Source organism: Genypterus blacodes, unplaced genomic scaffold, assembly GCF_046128005.1.
Source record: "Genypterus blacodes isolate CSIRO-AG114 ecotype Tasmania unplaced genomic scaffold, CSIRO-AGI_Gbla_v1 ptg000070l_1, whole genome shotgun sequence".
Taxonomy (NCBI): domain Eukaryota; kingdom Metazoa; phylum Chordata; class Actinopteri; order Ophidiiformes; family Ophidiidae; genus Genypterus; species Genypterus blacodes.
Window position 1 is genome coordinate 1,398,934 of NW_027466880.1, and position 13,787 is coordinate 1,412,720.

The 13,787-nt window shown below is 45.2% G+C and overlaps 3 protein-coding genes across 3 annotated transcripts; 1 reads left to right on the plus strand and 2 right to left on the minus strand.

Moving 5' to 3' along the window:
• Window positions 1-1,155: 1,155 nt before the first annotated feature.
• nckipsd (NCK interacting protein with SH3 domain) lies at window positions 1,156-7,362 on the minus strand. The gene is made up of 13 exons (XM_076156759.1): window positions 6,752-7,362; window positions 5,404-5,516; window positions 5,111-5,321; window positions 4,951-5,026; window positions 4,137-4,693; window positions 3,364-3,534; window positions 3,001-3,087; window positions 2,739-2,877; window positions 2,559-2,639; window positions 2,315-2,443; window positions 2,126-2,215; window positions 1,858-2,030; window positions 1,156-1,753 (listed from the first exon to the last, which is right to left on the minus strand). The coding sequence occupies exons 1-13, from the start codon at window positions 6,920-6,922 to the stop codon at window positions 1,529-1,531; spliced, it is 2,223 nt and encodes a 740-aa protein (XP_076012874.1). The 5' UTR covers window positions 6,923-7,362; the 3' UTR covers window positions 1,156-1,528.
• A 213-nt stretch (window positions 7,363-7,575) lies between these two features.
• Window positions 7,576-9,764, plus strand: ndufaf3 (NADH:ubiquinone oxidoreductase complex assembly factor). The gene is made up of 5 exons (XM_076156760.1): window positions 7,576-7,702; window positions 8,274-8,469; window positions 8,558-8,624; window positions 8,696-8,796; window positions 9,435-9,764. The coding sequence occupies exons 1-5, from the start codon at window positions 7,614-7,616 to the stop codon at window positions 9,540-9,542; spliced, it is 561 nt and encodes a 186-aa protein (XP_076012875.1). The 5' UTR covers window positions 7,576-7,613; the 3' UTR covers window positions 9,543-9,764.
• A 407-nt stretch (window positions 9,765-10,171) lies between these two features.
• Window positions 10,172-13,784, minus strand: LOC143005230 (rab GDP dissociation inhibitor beta-like). The gene is made up of 11 exons (XM_076156494.1): window positions 13,048-13,784; window positions 12,458-12,565; window positions 12,279-12,375; window positions 12,049-12,183; window positions 11,756-11,954; window positions 11,546-11,674; window positions 11,325-11,424; window positions 11,068-11,239; window positions 10,813-10,957; window positions 10,660-10,714; window positions 10,172-10,553 (listed from the first exon to the last, which is right to left on the minus strand). Exons 1-11 carry the CDS (start codon window positions 13,096-13,098, stop codon window positions 10,401-10,403), a joined length of 1,344 nt encoding a protein of 447 aa, XP_076012609.1. The 5' UTR covers window positions 13,099-13,784; the 3' UTR covers window positions 10,172-10,400.
• Window positions 13,785-13,787: the final 3 nt, after the last annotated feature.

Consider the following 13,787-nt stretch of genomic DNA (forward strand, 5'->3'; position numbering starts at 1 on the left):
GTCAGCCGATGACCAAAAATGAAAAAATAAAGCATGATATCAGGAAATAAGTGGAAAATGTTTCCCCTCAAGAAAGCCACATTTTGCATCAGCCAAGTCTGACTATTTTACAACACCATTATAAGTCTGTATAAAGCCTTATTGCAGCAAAGTTAGTTAGTGTCAGTGCAGCATATGGACAAACACACAGGAGTCCAACAGACACACACATCCGTCCAACAGTTAATGACTTCTGGTGTTTTAGGAATTTTGCATATGACAGTACAGAATCATCATGTTAGGGTGGGCTGACCCAACAAGGATTACTTAAACCTAAAATTAGGGTTTATCGTAGTTTATCAGAATTTAGATTAAAAGGGTTCAACCAAAATTTATTTAATTTAAAATGCCTGCTGGAGGTTAAAGAGCAAACACACACAAATCAGCTTAAATCATGTAGGATGAAAGAAAAATGCGGATTATATGTTGCCGGGGGCTACGGACGATGTCGTCGAAGAAAGATGAAGATCCGTCATTAGGGTGAAGCCTCATACAGTGACAGGGTGCTTGATCTGACAGACTGCTCAGGCTTCATGGGTTAGAAGCTAGGGAAATATTATCTTTCCCTTATTCTACCCTGAGGAACGCCATCATAACAGGAACATCATTCTGAGTTTAGGTTTGCAGCAACAGGGCCGATTTCATCAAATTTTAGACGGGGACTGAAGGAGGAAGGTTTGAAATGAAATCTGGTTTTGCCATAACTTGAAATTTCAAAATAAAACATAAACAAATCCAGGTTTAAGGTTAAATCTTGTTGGAACAACCCACGTTAGCTTGTGAGAATAACACTACGACACAAGAGTCAGATGGAGACGGCGCCGCAGGAGGAGGAGGGAGATTCCATATGTAGCAGCTTAGTTACTGAGCTTATAGTGTCAGTATGAGCTTTTATCACGACAACAGTTCTCTGTGACTTTACTCATAATGCATGAAGGGATGAGTGCTGTAAGGAAGCCAGTTTTAGCAGGATTGCTCTCTCTCTTTCTCTCTCTCTCTCTCTGTCTCTCTCTCTCTCTCAGTGACACACAGTAGTTTGGTCCCACTAACAGGGAAGCACGTTGAGGAGCTGTGGCACTCATATTCCTAACATGAACTTCACATTTGCTCTGATAATTAATTTGGTTACGGTTCATTATTTTGGTTAAAGATTAGGATGAAGCACAGCGGTTGCAGTTAAATCTTCACATCAGATATGAGTACCTGCTGCATACGAGATCAGATGTAGGGTAAGTTGGCTTCTGTTTTGGCCAAGTTTAATCTCCCATCACAATTTACCTTCACCGAACAGGAACTCCTCACACTCTCTCATCAGATAAATCAGTTAAGGAGAGAAAACGTCAGGATCACAAGATGTAGACCTGGACTACACTTCCAAGAGAACACTGGCAACGACTCTCTCCTCTCTCTCTCTCTGCCAGCCCCTCTCTCTCTCCTCCCTGCAGTGGATGGGAGCAGACTACAGCGTGGGAACACAGCACTTGTTCTGTTAGTCCTTGTTCTCTCCGATCTGCGGGAACTCCTTGTAGATCTCCTGTACAATTAGCTTATCCATCTGTTTGGCCGTAGCGCTCCCTTCTTCCTCCCCCGGGTCGTCCTCCTCCCTGAGAATGCTCTGCAGCGCCCCCTGCAGGTCGGACAGGCGGTGCCGGTGCTCCAAGTAATCCGTCGAGCGCATAATGGAGTGCATGAGGGAGAGGTACTCCATCCGCAGCTTCAACACGTGAGCGGGAGGGAGAGGAGAGGAAAGTGAGGGGTCACGTGAGGCTGAAGATGAAGTGAGAGTGGTGGTGGTGCTTGTATGTTCGGGTCTCTCACCTTGTCTCCGGGTGACAGGTCAGATATTTGTCGCACGGCGATGTCGATCATCACCATCATGTCGGTACTGTAGAAGATGTCAGCGGTCTCTGGGCTGGCGAGGACGTCCTGCAGAAACTTGAGGATTGAGTGCGGAGCGGGTGGGGTGTGTTTGAACATACACACAGGGTCATCTACAGAGGGAGGAGCAGAGAGGGAACCATGACATGACTCCTTAGAGAAAGAGAAAGCTTGAAAAAAAGGAATATGATAAACAATCATTTTTTACCGCCTCTGTTGAGAAGCAGCAGCACTTTCTCTGATAGATTCTTGACATTTTGCTTCCTCAGTTCCTGCATGATCACATTGCTGCTGGGAGCTGGGAGATAAACACGAGACACAGCAGACGTGCATCACAAAATAAATAATAATAACAAGAATAAAAGCTCCTAAAACTACATTTGAAGGCTGCACTTACCCGTGAGGTGCAGATTAAATCCCAGCAGAAGGTTGAGATAGAGGTCGGGCAGCTGCTCGCTGGGGTCAGAGGGCAGGCCGTCCTCCACAACGCCCAACAAAAACTGAACAAACTCAGCATTCAAGTGTTCTGAAAGCAGACAGGGTCGGGATGATGTCGTCACTTCAACACGCACTAGGCACGTAAACCTTCTAAACACATCGAGCCATTGCTTATTGCGTAATATCAGGAAGTCAGCTCGTACCATAGTGATGATATGGCACCTGTTCACCCATGGAGAAGATCATTGTAAGTACCAAGGCTGTGTAACACATCTTCTGGTGCTCTGAGGAGAGAAAGACGGATAAATGAATGAAAAAATGTGGATTATTCATGAAAAAGAAGGAAACAGAATTGTAGACACGGTGAAAGTGAGATGTTTCACCTTGTTTGTCGTTCTGCAGGTCCCTGGCCAGCTCCATGGGGAGGATGGAGTTAAGGAGGGTGGAGATGAGAGCAGCGTCCAGGCTGCACATCGCCCCGAACACCTTCAGCAGGAGCAGCCGCAGAGTCACGCGATGCTCCTGCGTGCGTGGTCACATGGGCGACAATGAGCCAAAGACACACCACATCACTATCATGCACACTGACCATGTTAAAGATGTACTCGTGGTACCATAGAACCCACAGCTGTTATGACTTCTTACCATCTGATAGTATGAGACCAGAGACAGCAGAGGCTCAAAGTGGTTGACCTTGCACATCCGCTTACACACCTCTGGATCTGCATCAGTCTGAGGAAACATCAACATCTCTTAACAAACATCTCTTTAACAATGACATTTCATGTAATAATTTCCTGTCCTATTCTGTTCTGCACTCATAAGATTATCAATTCCACTTACAACTTATTTACAAATCCAAACCCTGATCCGAAGTAAAGAAATTATAGGACAGCAGGCTGAGCGAGGAGAACAGGTTGATAATAATATGATGATAAATATGGAATATGGAGTTAGGAATGTTATTGAGTTGTGTTTTTGACACGGTAACAATGCTTATGTTAGTACCAGTATCTTCAGCAGCTCTTCTAGATAACAGGCGATCAGAGAGTGATCCTCGTGAAGAGCCCAACTACGCTGCTGGGAGTCGTCCCTGTGGCGGGCGAGATCGCCGAAGATCACTTCCAGCCGCTGTTCGTCGTGACACACCTGCCCCTGTGGCAGCGCCGCGCTCCGAACCTGCGAGCACAATGAGACGTCAGGACACACCTCAGCTGCAACCAGAAATACAAGTAAGGAGGAAGCTCGTCTGCTGAATGTGTCAGCAGAAACTATAGTTACACTAATAATTCATGTTTAATGCATTAAAAAAGGTTCCTGTCTGTATCTTTGGGTCTTTATTTCATTTTGCCTAATAGCAAAAGGAAACATAAGGCTTCTCATTGGATTAGAGAATATTTCAGGCTGTGCGTCATGGTGTTAGTATGTGGCAAAGGTTCTCACCGACAGCTGTTTGTCACTAAACTCTGCTATCTATCAATTATGTCACAGACACCAGAGGGAAGACAAAGTAGCTTTTCAGTAAAACACACTGCTTGTCCGAACATGTCACCTCACAAACTCATGATGGCAGCCTTGTGTTTTGATGTGTTTTTGCTGAGTACGGCAGTTTTATTCGACCCCTGTTTGGCAACACAAGGCTTGAATATCAAAAACAGCAAGAAAAGCAAATAAAAAGTGCTGTCCCCTGCGTTGCGAAGCACTGTGGGAAATATCTTCTAAAATGCAGGAGGAGGTGTAACTTTAAACCACAACACACGATGAACTAAATAAAACCTGACCTTGCTCTCCACCAGCGAGAGGAGAACTTGCTCCAGAGCAGAGGAGGCCTGAGGTAAGGTGGTCTGCAGGTGACCCACCACCACCGCCACAGCCACCCGGGAAAGCTCGTAACTCAACCCCGTGTTCTTCCGCACCAGCTCGATCAGCTCGGCCCCGGTCGTCATGGGAACTGGCTCGGGGGTGGTCGGGCTGCCAGGGGTCGGGCTGCCTTCGGCGACAGACGGAGGGGCGACGGGCCATTCGGTCTCGGGTGGGTCCTCGGTTATGGACAGTACAGGAAGGGTGGGGAGAGTGGGCTGGGGAGGCTGAGGGGCGGGGCTCTTCCTCGCCGGCGGCGGCTGAGGCGGGGACTCGGACGGCGGGGTGTCTGGAGGAGGCGCGGAGGGCTTCACTCTAGATGGCACGGGGGGAGGAGGGGTGCTTGAAACGCTTGGCAGGCTGACGTCGGAGGAGACCGGTGAGTGGGAGGAGCCAGAGTCTAAGGAGGCGGTGCTGATGGAGAGGGAGGGGGCAGGGGACGGCGGGAGAGAGGACACCCGGGAGGGAATCTCCGGCTCTGCAGAGGGGATCAGGAGAAGGGAGGGTGTGAGAGAGAGAGAGAGAGAGAGAGAGAGAGAGAGAGAGAGAGAGAGAGGGCAGAGCTCCAGTTACAGAGGAGAGAGTGAACCGGAATAACTGACTAAGAATAGAGTGTGTTTGTTATGGAGCTGCAGCAGGTAGACACAGCAAAACGCAGCAGGCAAAACACTGCAGTGCTGCGACGCTGTGTGTGATGTTGTGATGGTTTAGAAATAAAGATATAAATGATCTAACCTGGACGGCGGATGCTTCTCTGTTTCTCAGGGGGTGGCGGGGTGACTGGAGCCGAACGCCGCGGCTGAGGAGGCACCTGAAAGAGGGAAGAAGAAGTGAAACTGACCACGTTTGGGTGGCTTTGGTGCACAGTGTGAAGGTTTGTGTACAAAACTGTTACCTGATAAAATCCTTGCTGTCCTTGCATATTATCCAGACTTCCTGATAACGGCACACTCGCCTGCCGTCCATACTCTCGATTAAGGCCATTGGGTGGTGGAGGGGTTTGACTGAGAGATATTTCACTGCTAGAAGACGGAAGGCCTTGTTTGATACTGGGGGAAGGTGAACCTCGCCGTGCGAGGGTCTCCTTTCTGTGATGGATCAACTTTCTACAACAGAAGGATTCATTATTTACAATGCAGCACAGCCATTATCAGTGAAGTTCTTAATGCGTAAAATGTCTGCACTCACTGTAAGACGTCCCGCTGTTCCAGGTTGAATTTGCCTCCGTTCTTTAAGGCCACATTGTGGATGCCTTCGATTGCTCTGTCGATAGACTGCAAGACCTCATCCTGCTCTGGAGCCTGAGCGAAGACAGAGGGGGTAGAGATGGAGATAAACATGAAATATTGATTAATGTGGTAGCATGCTTAATTATTCACCTTTAAGCAAAACTGGAGCACATTTGTTGCTTAGGGACACGGGGGGGCTTCAGGCAGGGACAAACTAGGACAGTTATCTAACAACAACAACAACCTTTTAGTGGCACACACTCAGCAGAGCCTCACACTCTCAGGCTTAATAAACCTCCAAAAACCACTGACATTAACAACAGGAGGCAGAGCATTCCAACACAGCCCGTCAGTCGGTCTGGGAGTTTAGAAAATACATGCTGTGACTAGTTCACCTTTAGTCTGGATTTAGAGAAGCCGCCTGAACACTACAGAAAACACAAGGGTGTGTGACGATGAGAAAAACATAGGTGAAACTGTAGTGGTAAACTATAAAAAGTAGAAGGTTGAATGAAAAGTATCCTCTTCTTATATCCTTCAGCCTGACCTGTCCTATCATATCCTGTGTCCTGTCCCTTATTATATCCTATCTTGTCCCCTCCTATCCTAAGTCCTATCCTATCCTGTATCCTGTCCTCTTCTATCCTGTACCTTATCATATGCTATCCTGTCCTGTCCTGTATTCTCTTGTATTCGATCCTGCCTCCTACGGCTCAGCTCTGTCACAGTGAGCAGCGGCAGTGCAGAAAACCATAACAGCATCATGTTTACAGGCCAAGTGAAGCGAAGCAACACATGGCCATTGTGTATAACGCAGTTAGATAAACAGTGGTTATTAAATACATACACACATGAATAAACATACATACAACTATATCTAGTAGTTATTAAATACATACTTAGATACACATACATGGATAAACATCCACACAGCTCTGTACAGTCTGTCTGTAATAGAAACATGAGTATACTGCATTAGTCCAATGACTACGGTGCTTTCTATATTTACATCTGTTACATAAAGAACGTGTGTGTACAGCTTGTATGATTGCATGTGAATGTGATTTCAATGAGAGCAGACAGTTGCCTTTCGTACACAGCAACACGCAACACTGATCTCACAGCAAACCGCAGCTTTGCAGTAAACACCGATTTGCATGCGTTTGTGCCTCACAGTGATCATCTGCTAGCTTCACTGTGGCCTGCACTGCAGATGCCTCTACGCGTCCATCAAATCAGCCGACATGCCCACCACTTCCTTTCGTTGAATAAAACTGAAAAGACCACGTCTGTCAGCGGTGTTTTACCTGTATTTTCTCGATGTAGGAAGCGGGGATGAAGCCGGTTTCCCCCGAGCTGCAGCGGGAGCCGAGCCACCAGTGTCTGTTACTCCTCTCCAGGATTAGGAAGCTCTCTCCGGCCGCGAAGTGCAGCGAGTTGGCCTCGGAGGATCGGAAGGCGTACAGAGACCGGTACATGCTTCGGTACACTTCGATCCAAACAAAACAGCGAGAGAGCCGCAGTGTGAAGAAAGCGAGTGTGACAGATGAAAGATCTGCTGAGTAGGAGGAGGAGGAGGAGGAGGGGGAGGCTGTTTAAATGGCTCTACGAAGGCATGGCCATGGTGGCTCACTGCCGTCTATTTACAATGCAGCCCGATCATCTGACCTGTCACATACACCACAGGGGGCGCTGCTGCTCACGCAACACGCCCACCAGGCTGCTCAATCGATAACAGAGAGCATTGGTTTATAGTTTTGTGCACTTTTCATTATTTTTTATTCACTCGAAGCATATAGTTAATCCACTGATGATATGCATAATTTAACATAATACATACTCCAGCTTAACATTTGATTATGTTTCATTTGAATTTATGTTGGTTAATGTGTATTCATCAGCATCACGTAGCAGCCGTGATTTTACGTATATTCTTTGTTGTTTGCCTTATAACAAGCCAAGCTCACCGTCAAATTGTACCAATTATGTTCATTATTCAATTACTGTGGTGTACAAAACGCACAGAGACATGATTCTATCACAATGACAAAACAAAAAAGGTTTAAGGCTGACATCTGGTTCGTTCGATTTTGCCTTACACAACACCGGAAGCGAGCGACCGGTGTCACACACAAATCCTTCCGTCCTGCACACGACTGACCTGTCAACATGGCGAGTGCGGTGTGTGTCCGATTCCTCCTCCAGAGAGCCACGCAGGGTTTCCCCTTCGCCTCCAGAGCTGCGCCCGCGTTCTCCAGGTATGATGCCCGCGTCATTGAAAGCGTCGGAGCCATTAAAGATGAAGTTTGACCTGTGGCTGACTATGTTTCTGGGCTTTTCTTGGACGACACTGAAGTCCTTGTCAAAGTGTCAAGAGGATGTAGTTATGTGAACCTTAAAGTCAAAGTCACTATAATTGATACATTCTGTGAACGAAGGCTCAGTCCTGCTGGATGTGCTTAGGCTTTTGTAATATTATGAATAAAGTTTGGGGAAACATGATCACATTTACCCTGACAAGCAGAAATGTGATTCTTTTATTGACAACCAGTTTTGTGCTGAATCAGGCCAAACGTCCTGGACTGTCAGCTGTTTCAGCAGCTTGGCTCCAGATCTTTGGCATCAAAACTCTGCCATATGGCTTATTCTCTGCAGTGCAGCCTGGCTCGTGTTAAATTTGCATCGATTTACAGAGACGTCTTTATGCATTTAGTCCTCAGGCCACAAACAATCTCTTCAGTGTGATAGAAAATTTTGTACTAAAGTAATCAGCCATATAAACTTAATACCGTCCTAATTGCAACAAAGTCTCCCACTCTTTCCTTCCAGCCCGTTTCTGTCTCGTGCTCACAGACTGGGTCCCAGTGATGATGAGCTCTACCAGCGGACCACAGTGTCGCTCTTAAAGAGGGAGCCGGGCGACGGCCCCATGATCCACAGCTACAGCAGCAGAGGATTCACCATAGATGAGAACAGAGTGTTTGGGCCGTGTGCTGTGCTGCCCCCTGCTATCCTGCAGTGGAAAGTGAGTTGAAGGAAAAGGAATTTCTTACTTTCTCTGTTCCTCTTCACAGGTCTTCATCTGTCAATCACATCTCTTTGTTGCTGTACAGGTTGGCAGTTTTAAAGACATCACAGAAGAGAGCATCTCACTCTTTCACCTGCTTGAACCACGAATAGGTCGGTTAACTAAACATGTTTGTGTTTTGGAAAACAAAGCATTTCTTCATGTGTGTTTGTTGTCTTTGTAGAGATTCTTGTGCTGGGCACAGGTGCTCGGGTAGAGCGACTTAATCCTGCGGTCTTGGCACTTCTCAAGAGTAAAGGCATCGCTGTGGAAGTTCAAGACACAGTAAGTAGCTTTGTTTCCATCCAGGTGTTGAATATTGAAAACATTATAAAAGGAAATTAAATTTACACAACTCTATCAGCCGTGCACAAGCAAGTAAAACTCTGGAAACACCATGAAACAGTGATTGAACTATATTTGTTGGAGTGCCCGTGAGTTATCCGCGTTAGCATTGGAAGACAGAGATGAAACAAGACAATAGCTTTTCTGCCAAGTAATGCTGCGTCCATTTCTGCCTTAAAAGAGTCCGTTTGTTGTATCCTTTGCTCAACATAGCGGCCGTAAGTTCCCGGTAAATGTCGGCATTCTGCTGGTGTTTGGCGTTGGTCCACTGATCCATGTTTCCTGTGTTTACATTTTTTATTTATTGTCTTTCTTCAGTTTCACCACATTTCATTTATCTAACAAATATGAAGTTTTTCTTTGCATTTTAGAAAAATTGCTCCAAGATTTGCTGATCCATCAAGCATTTTCAGTAACTTCAAATTTGTCTAAACCTAATTGGATGGAAACATAAAGTCAGACAGCAGCACGATAGCTCTGACCTAAATCAAGACTGAACAACCTTCTGACCTTCTGATCGACCAGGCCGCTCTAATTTCCACCTGTCTGTCTTTGTGTTCCTCTCTGCTCTTTTCAAGCCAAACGCATGTGCAACCTTCAACTTTCTGACGAGTGAAAGAAGACTGGTAGCTGCTGGTTTGATCCCTCCGCCCGTCAGCACGGCACTGGAAGTAACGCAGACATAACGAGGATTCGGACGGATTCAGCACATTGCCTATGTTCTGTCAATGTTGTATTTCCTGCCTCCATTTCAAGCAGTCAGCAATTGATTCTAAATGGGGCTCAATATGGAAACACTGACTGCCACTGCTTTAAAATGTGTGTCTGTTAGAGTTAGTGTGTGTGTGTGTGTGTATATAAACTGTAGGAAACTAAATGAAAACATGTCATAATAAAGTATAAATGTCTTCTTGTAACTGATGCATGTTGTGTGTAATATGTCAGAGCCTCTCTACATGCCACAAAGCATAAATGTCTTTTATCCGGTGGATCTGGATGTTAAATAGTAAATATGTGACAGTTCTGTACTGAAGGGGTGTGACTGACCTTAATTTGGATTAATCCCTTTAATCTCTCTGTGCTGGGCTGTGTGTGATGTAATGGCTGTGGCTTTGTCCTTCTCACACATAAGCTCATCATCAGTCTCAGTGTGCACGACGACGTTCAGACTTGTGGCTCACTGATTGAAATCTCTATAGTATTGATGGAGTTGATGGGTGAAGTAAAATAGTCCATTGTGTTTTTGAATATGAGGTTAGATGACAAATGACAAATGAGGAGACGATGAGCTGCACACCACAGTAGTTTTAATGAGGTTCTGCTGTTTCATTGCAAAACAAACGCTGCAGTATGGAACAGTTAACTTCTTCAGGTTGATCTTAAATGATTTCACACAGTAGAAATAGGAAATACGTTACAAAATTAGTCCAAAATGAATATTCAACAAAAACATCACCCACTCTACACACTACATCACACCCCCTGCTTTAGAGCTGCTCATGGGAAAAGCATTCATTACATCATCATAATCACTGTGGCCTTCCTCAGTCGTCATCATCGTCGGAGGTGTACGACCGGTGTCTGTTTGAGCCGCCGAAGTTCAGCTCTGCCCCGGTGATGTTCCGGTACAGATCTTTGATGTCCTCGCATTCGGCCTCAAAGTGGTTTGTTGCGTCATACGAACGGGACACGAATATCTGAGGAGGACAGAGGAGACGGGGAGAATCAGAGAGGACAGTCTGAAGCTGCTGTGTATCGCCTGATCTGGTGTGTGTGTGTGTTTGTGTGTGTAACCTTTATTACCTGACTCTTTTTGCCATCATCATTTGGAGCAAGCAGGTGGCTGACGGAAACAAATCTGTATGCAAAGTACAGCCACAGAGGGTAAATGAGCTTCAGTAACTGGCACAGTGATCGAAAAATTAACACGGCTGCAGTTGAACAAGTGAAGCGTACTTTTGCATGATGGGCTCGAGGAGGTCGAGGCCCGGCTGCACCTCTTTCTCTGGTTCCCTGGTTTCTACAGCCGTGCTCACGGTGGCGATGTACATCCCTTCTGAGGCCACGCTGTGACTATTGGACACTACCGATATGTAAATGTCTGCAAAACAAACAACAAAAAGAATGCATACACGTTTCTGATAACTTGACTATTATGTAAGTCTTCATTTAAGCATGATGATGATGAAAAGTTCAGTTTGTTTTTCACACCTGATTTCCTCTGGAGTTGTCCTTGGGGGATGATGATCTGACAGGACTTGGCCTCGTGTGTGTGTTTAACTGGGTGATTCAACAAACAGATGACCCTGATGATGCGGCCCACCTTCCTCACTCGGTTGGGAACGTAGCTGGGATCACAGATTAACTGTTTACAGTGGAACAGCTGTAAAAGAGGACGAGAGAAGAGGACGTGTTCATGCTCACGACCTGGTTATAATATTTAGATGCTTCCACCAGAACACGCTGACCTTTCCCTCAGATTTCACGCCTGTCACTTTGTCGTTGTCCATCACAATCTGGTCCACTGCTCTGTTAAGCAGGTAGGTTCCTCCGTACTCTGCACTCAGCCTGAAACACACAGATGAGACACAAAGGAGCATGTTCTCGTTACTAAATCATTAAGTTACGAGAATAGTGAGATGTTATTAAAGATGAGAATCACATCTATTGATATATTGCTCAGTGTAACCTGGCAAATCCTTGCGGCAGCTCACCCAGCCCATAGACAGGGTAGATGTATGGGCTGGTGTGTTGGCCCAGAGACTCACAGTACAGCCTGATCCGTCTGATGGTCTCCACACAGGGATGGTCCAGGTAACTACGGCGACACCGGGACAAAATCAGTCAGATCAGATAAGTGTGGAGTCGTATTTGGTTCGTATAAGTTTCTGTTACTGACCTCTCATTGCTGTGTAAGGCAATGGCGTGACCTGTGAACTCCATGACGTCCAATCCCAGGTCGAAGCGGCAGAACAGGTCCCGTGTGGTGGTTCTGCAGGGGTCCATGTCGTGCCAGGTCCGAGGGTTATGCTCGTCGAAGCTCAGGACGAAGAGGAGCAGCTTCCTGAACCTTCGCTTGTCAAACATCCCCATTAGATCTAAAATATACAGTATGGTGTGTGTGTGTGAGATTGGATAATATATATATAGAAAAGGTACACAAAATGAAAGAGCAGCAGATTCATGTCTCACCTGAAGTGTGGGCCTCAGTCTCTGTGGCAGGGACTTTGTGGACTTTCCCTGCTTTGTACACGTAGCTGCCTTCAATGAGTTTGAAGTCGATATAGCGAGTAACGTCGGTATGCACCAGTATTTTCACCAGGGGACCTGATGCAAACACACAACAGGAGGGGGCTGACAATCATGTACTGTACATCACGGGGTGCGAATCACATCATCAGATCAATAACACGGCATCTTACCATTGCTGAGGAAGCATTTGGGAATGAGGTCAACATTCCAGTCTTTTCCACGGCCCATACATTCAGAAGGGCCTGGACTCTCAAACCTTTTGTACAGCTGTAAATGTAGAAAACGTGACATAAACAGATGGGAATGTGGATGTCTTTGTATGTTTCTGCATGCGTGTATGTGAACATACCTCCTCCAGGGGAGAAATGGATGCGCTCTGCCCGCCATAGTAAGGATTCCTGTCAATGTGGAGAACCTTTTTCCCGTTTAATGACATTAAACCGGAGAGAATACATTCCTGAGAGAGAGACAGACGGGCAGTTAGGAGGTAACAGTCTCAGTGAACACAAGGACGCACAGAGATTAATGATTCTAAATCCCCCAAACGGCCAACAGGAGCTAATTAAGCTTGCGAACAATAGAATGCTGCAGCTCCTTCAGAATATTTGCAAATATTTAGGAACTTTAATGATGAAATTCAACCCATTTGTCATTATATATCAACTTTTGTGAATAATTGTTGGTGATGATGATAGCAAAGACAATTACCCTGAGGGATTGCTCATTTCTTAGCACATATAGATACAAATATAGTATCAGTAATGGGAGTAAGCTACATAAAAGCAACAAAATATCAGCAGTGAAGCTCTTTTACACAGACTTTTGTATATGGAAAATGTTTTTCAAGGTTTCCACCTCTACATTTAATTGTTCAAAGTTACATATTCTAAGGAGATGTGAGATATAATATACAATATGAGGAAATATACGTTTTGTTACCTTGAGTCCCGTTCCGAGCACAATAACATCATACTCCTCCACGTCTTCCATTGTGTCTCAACCTCATACAGACACACACGCGCACAGATCATCAGATATGATAATGATGAGTGACAGTCATTGCTTATTCATCTTTACAATAATCCTCTTAAGTTTGGTTTAGACAAATGGTGGTGGTCACTGTGTGTTTAATGTGTAAGGCACAACAAGAGTTAACTAAGAGTTTGGTTCATTCAAAATTATTTATTAAAAGTGCCACAGTATAGTACAGTAATAGTAATAGTAATAGTAATACATATATATACAATTAGTAAGTTAATATCAGTCTCAGTTGTGCATAAAGGTTGCAGGCAGACCTTTGCTCTGGTGTACTTACCTTGTTGTTTTTTTTGCGATTTGTTTTTATCGTAGCAAACATTAAACATGACATTGCGCAAACAATTGTAGGATATTTTGGAGATCATTTTTATACTGAAAGAGGGTGAAGAGTAGAGAGGGAGATAGAGAGAAAGAATGTAGGTTGTATCATTAATGCTATTGTTGTTGTTAAACTTTATACGTGGACCCTGAGGTAGAATACAAGTAGATTGAAATTGCAATAATGTCATAGGGATACAGTGTTTACAGGATGATATCATCCAGCAAGGTCGGCTAGTAGGCTAGCTGCCTACCTTTGTTGAACGCACTTATTGCAAGTCGCTTTGGATAAAAGCGTCTGCTAAATGACTGTAATGTAATGT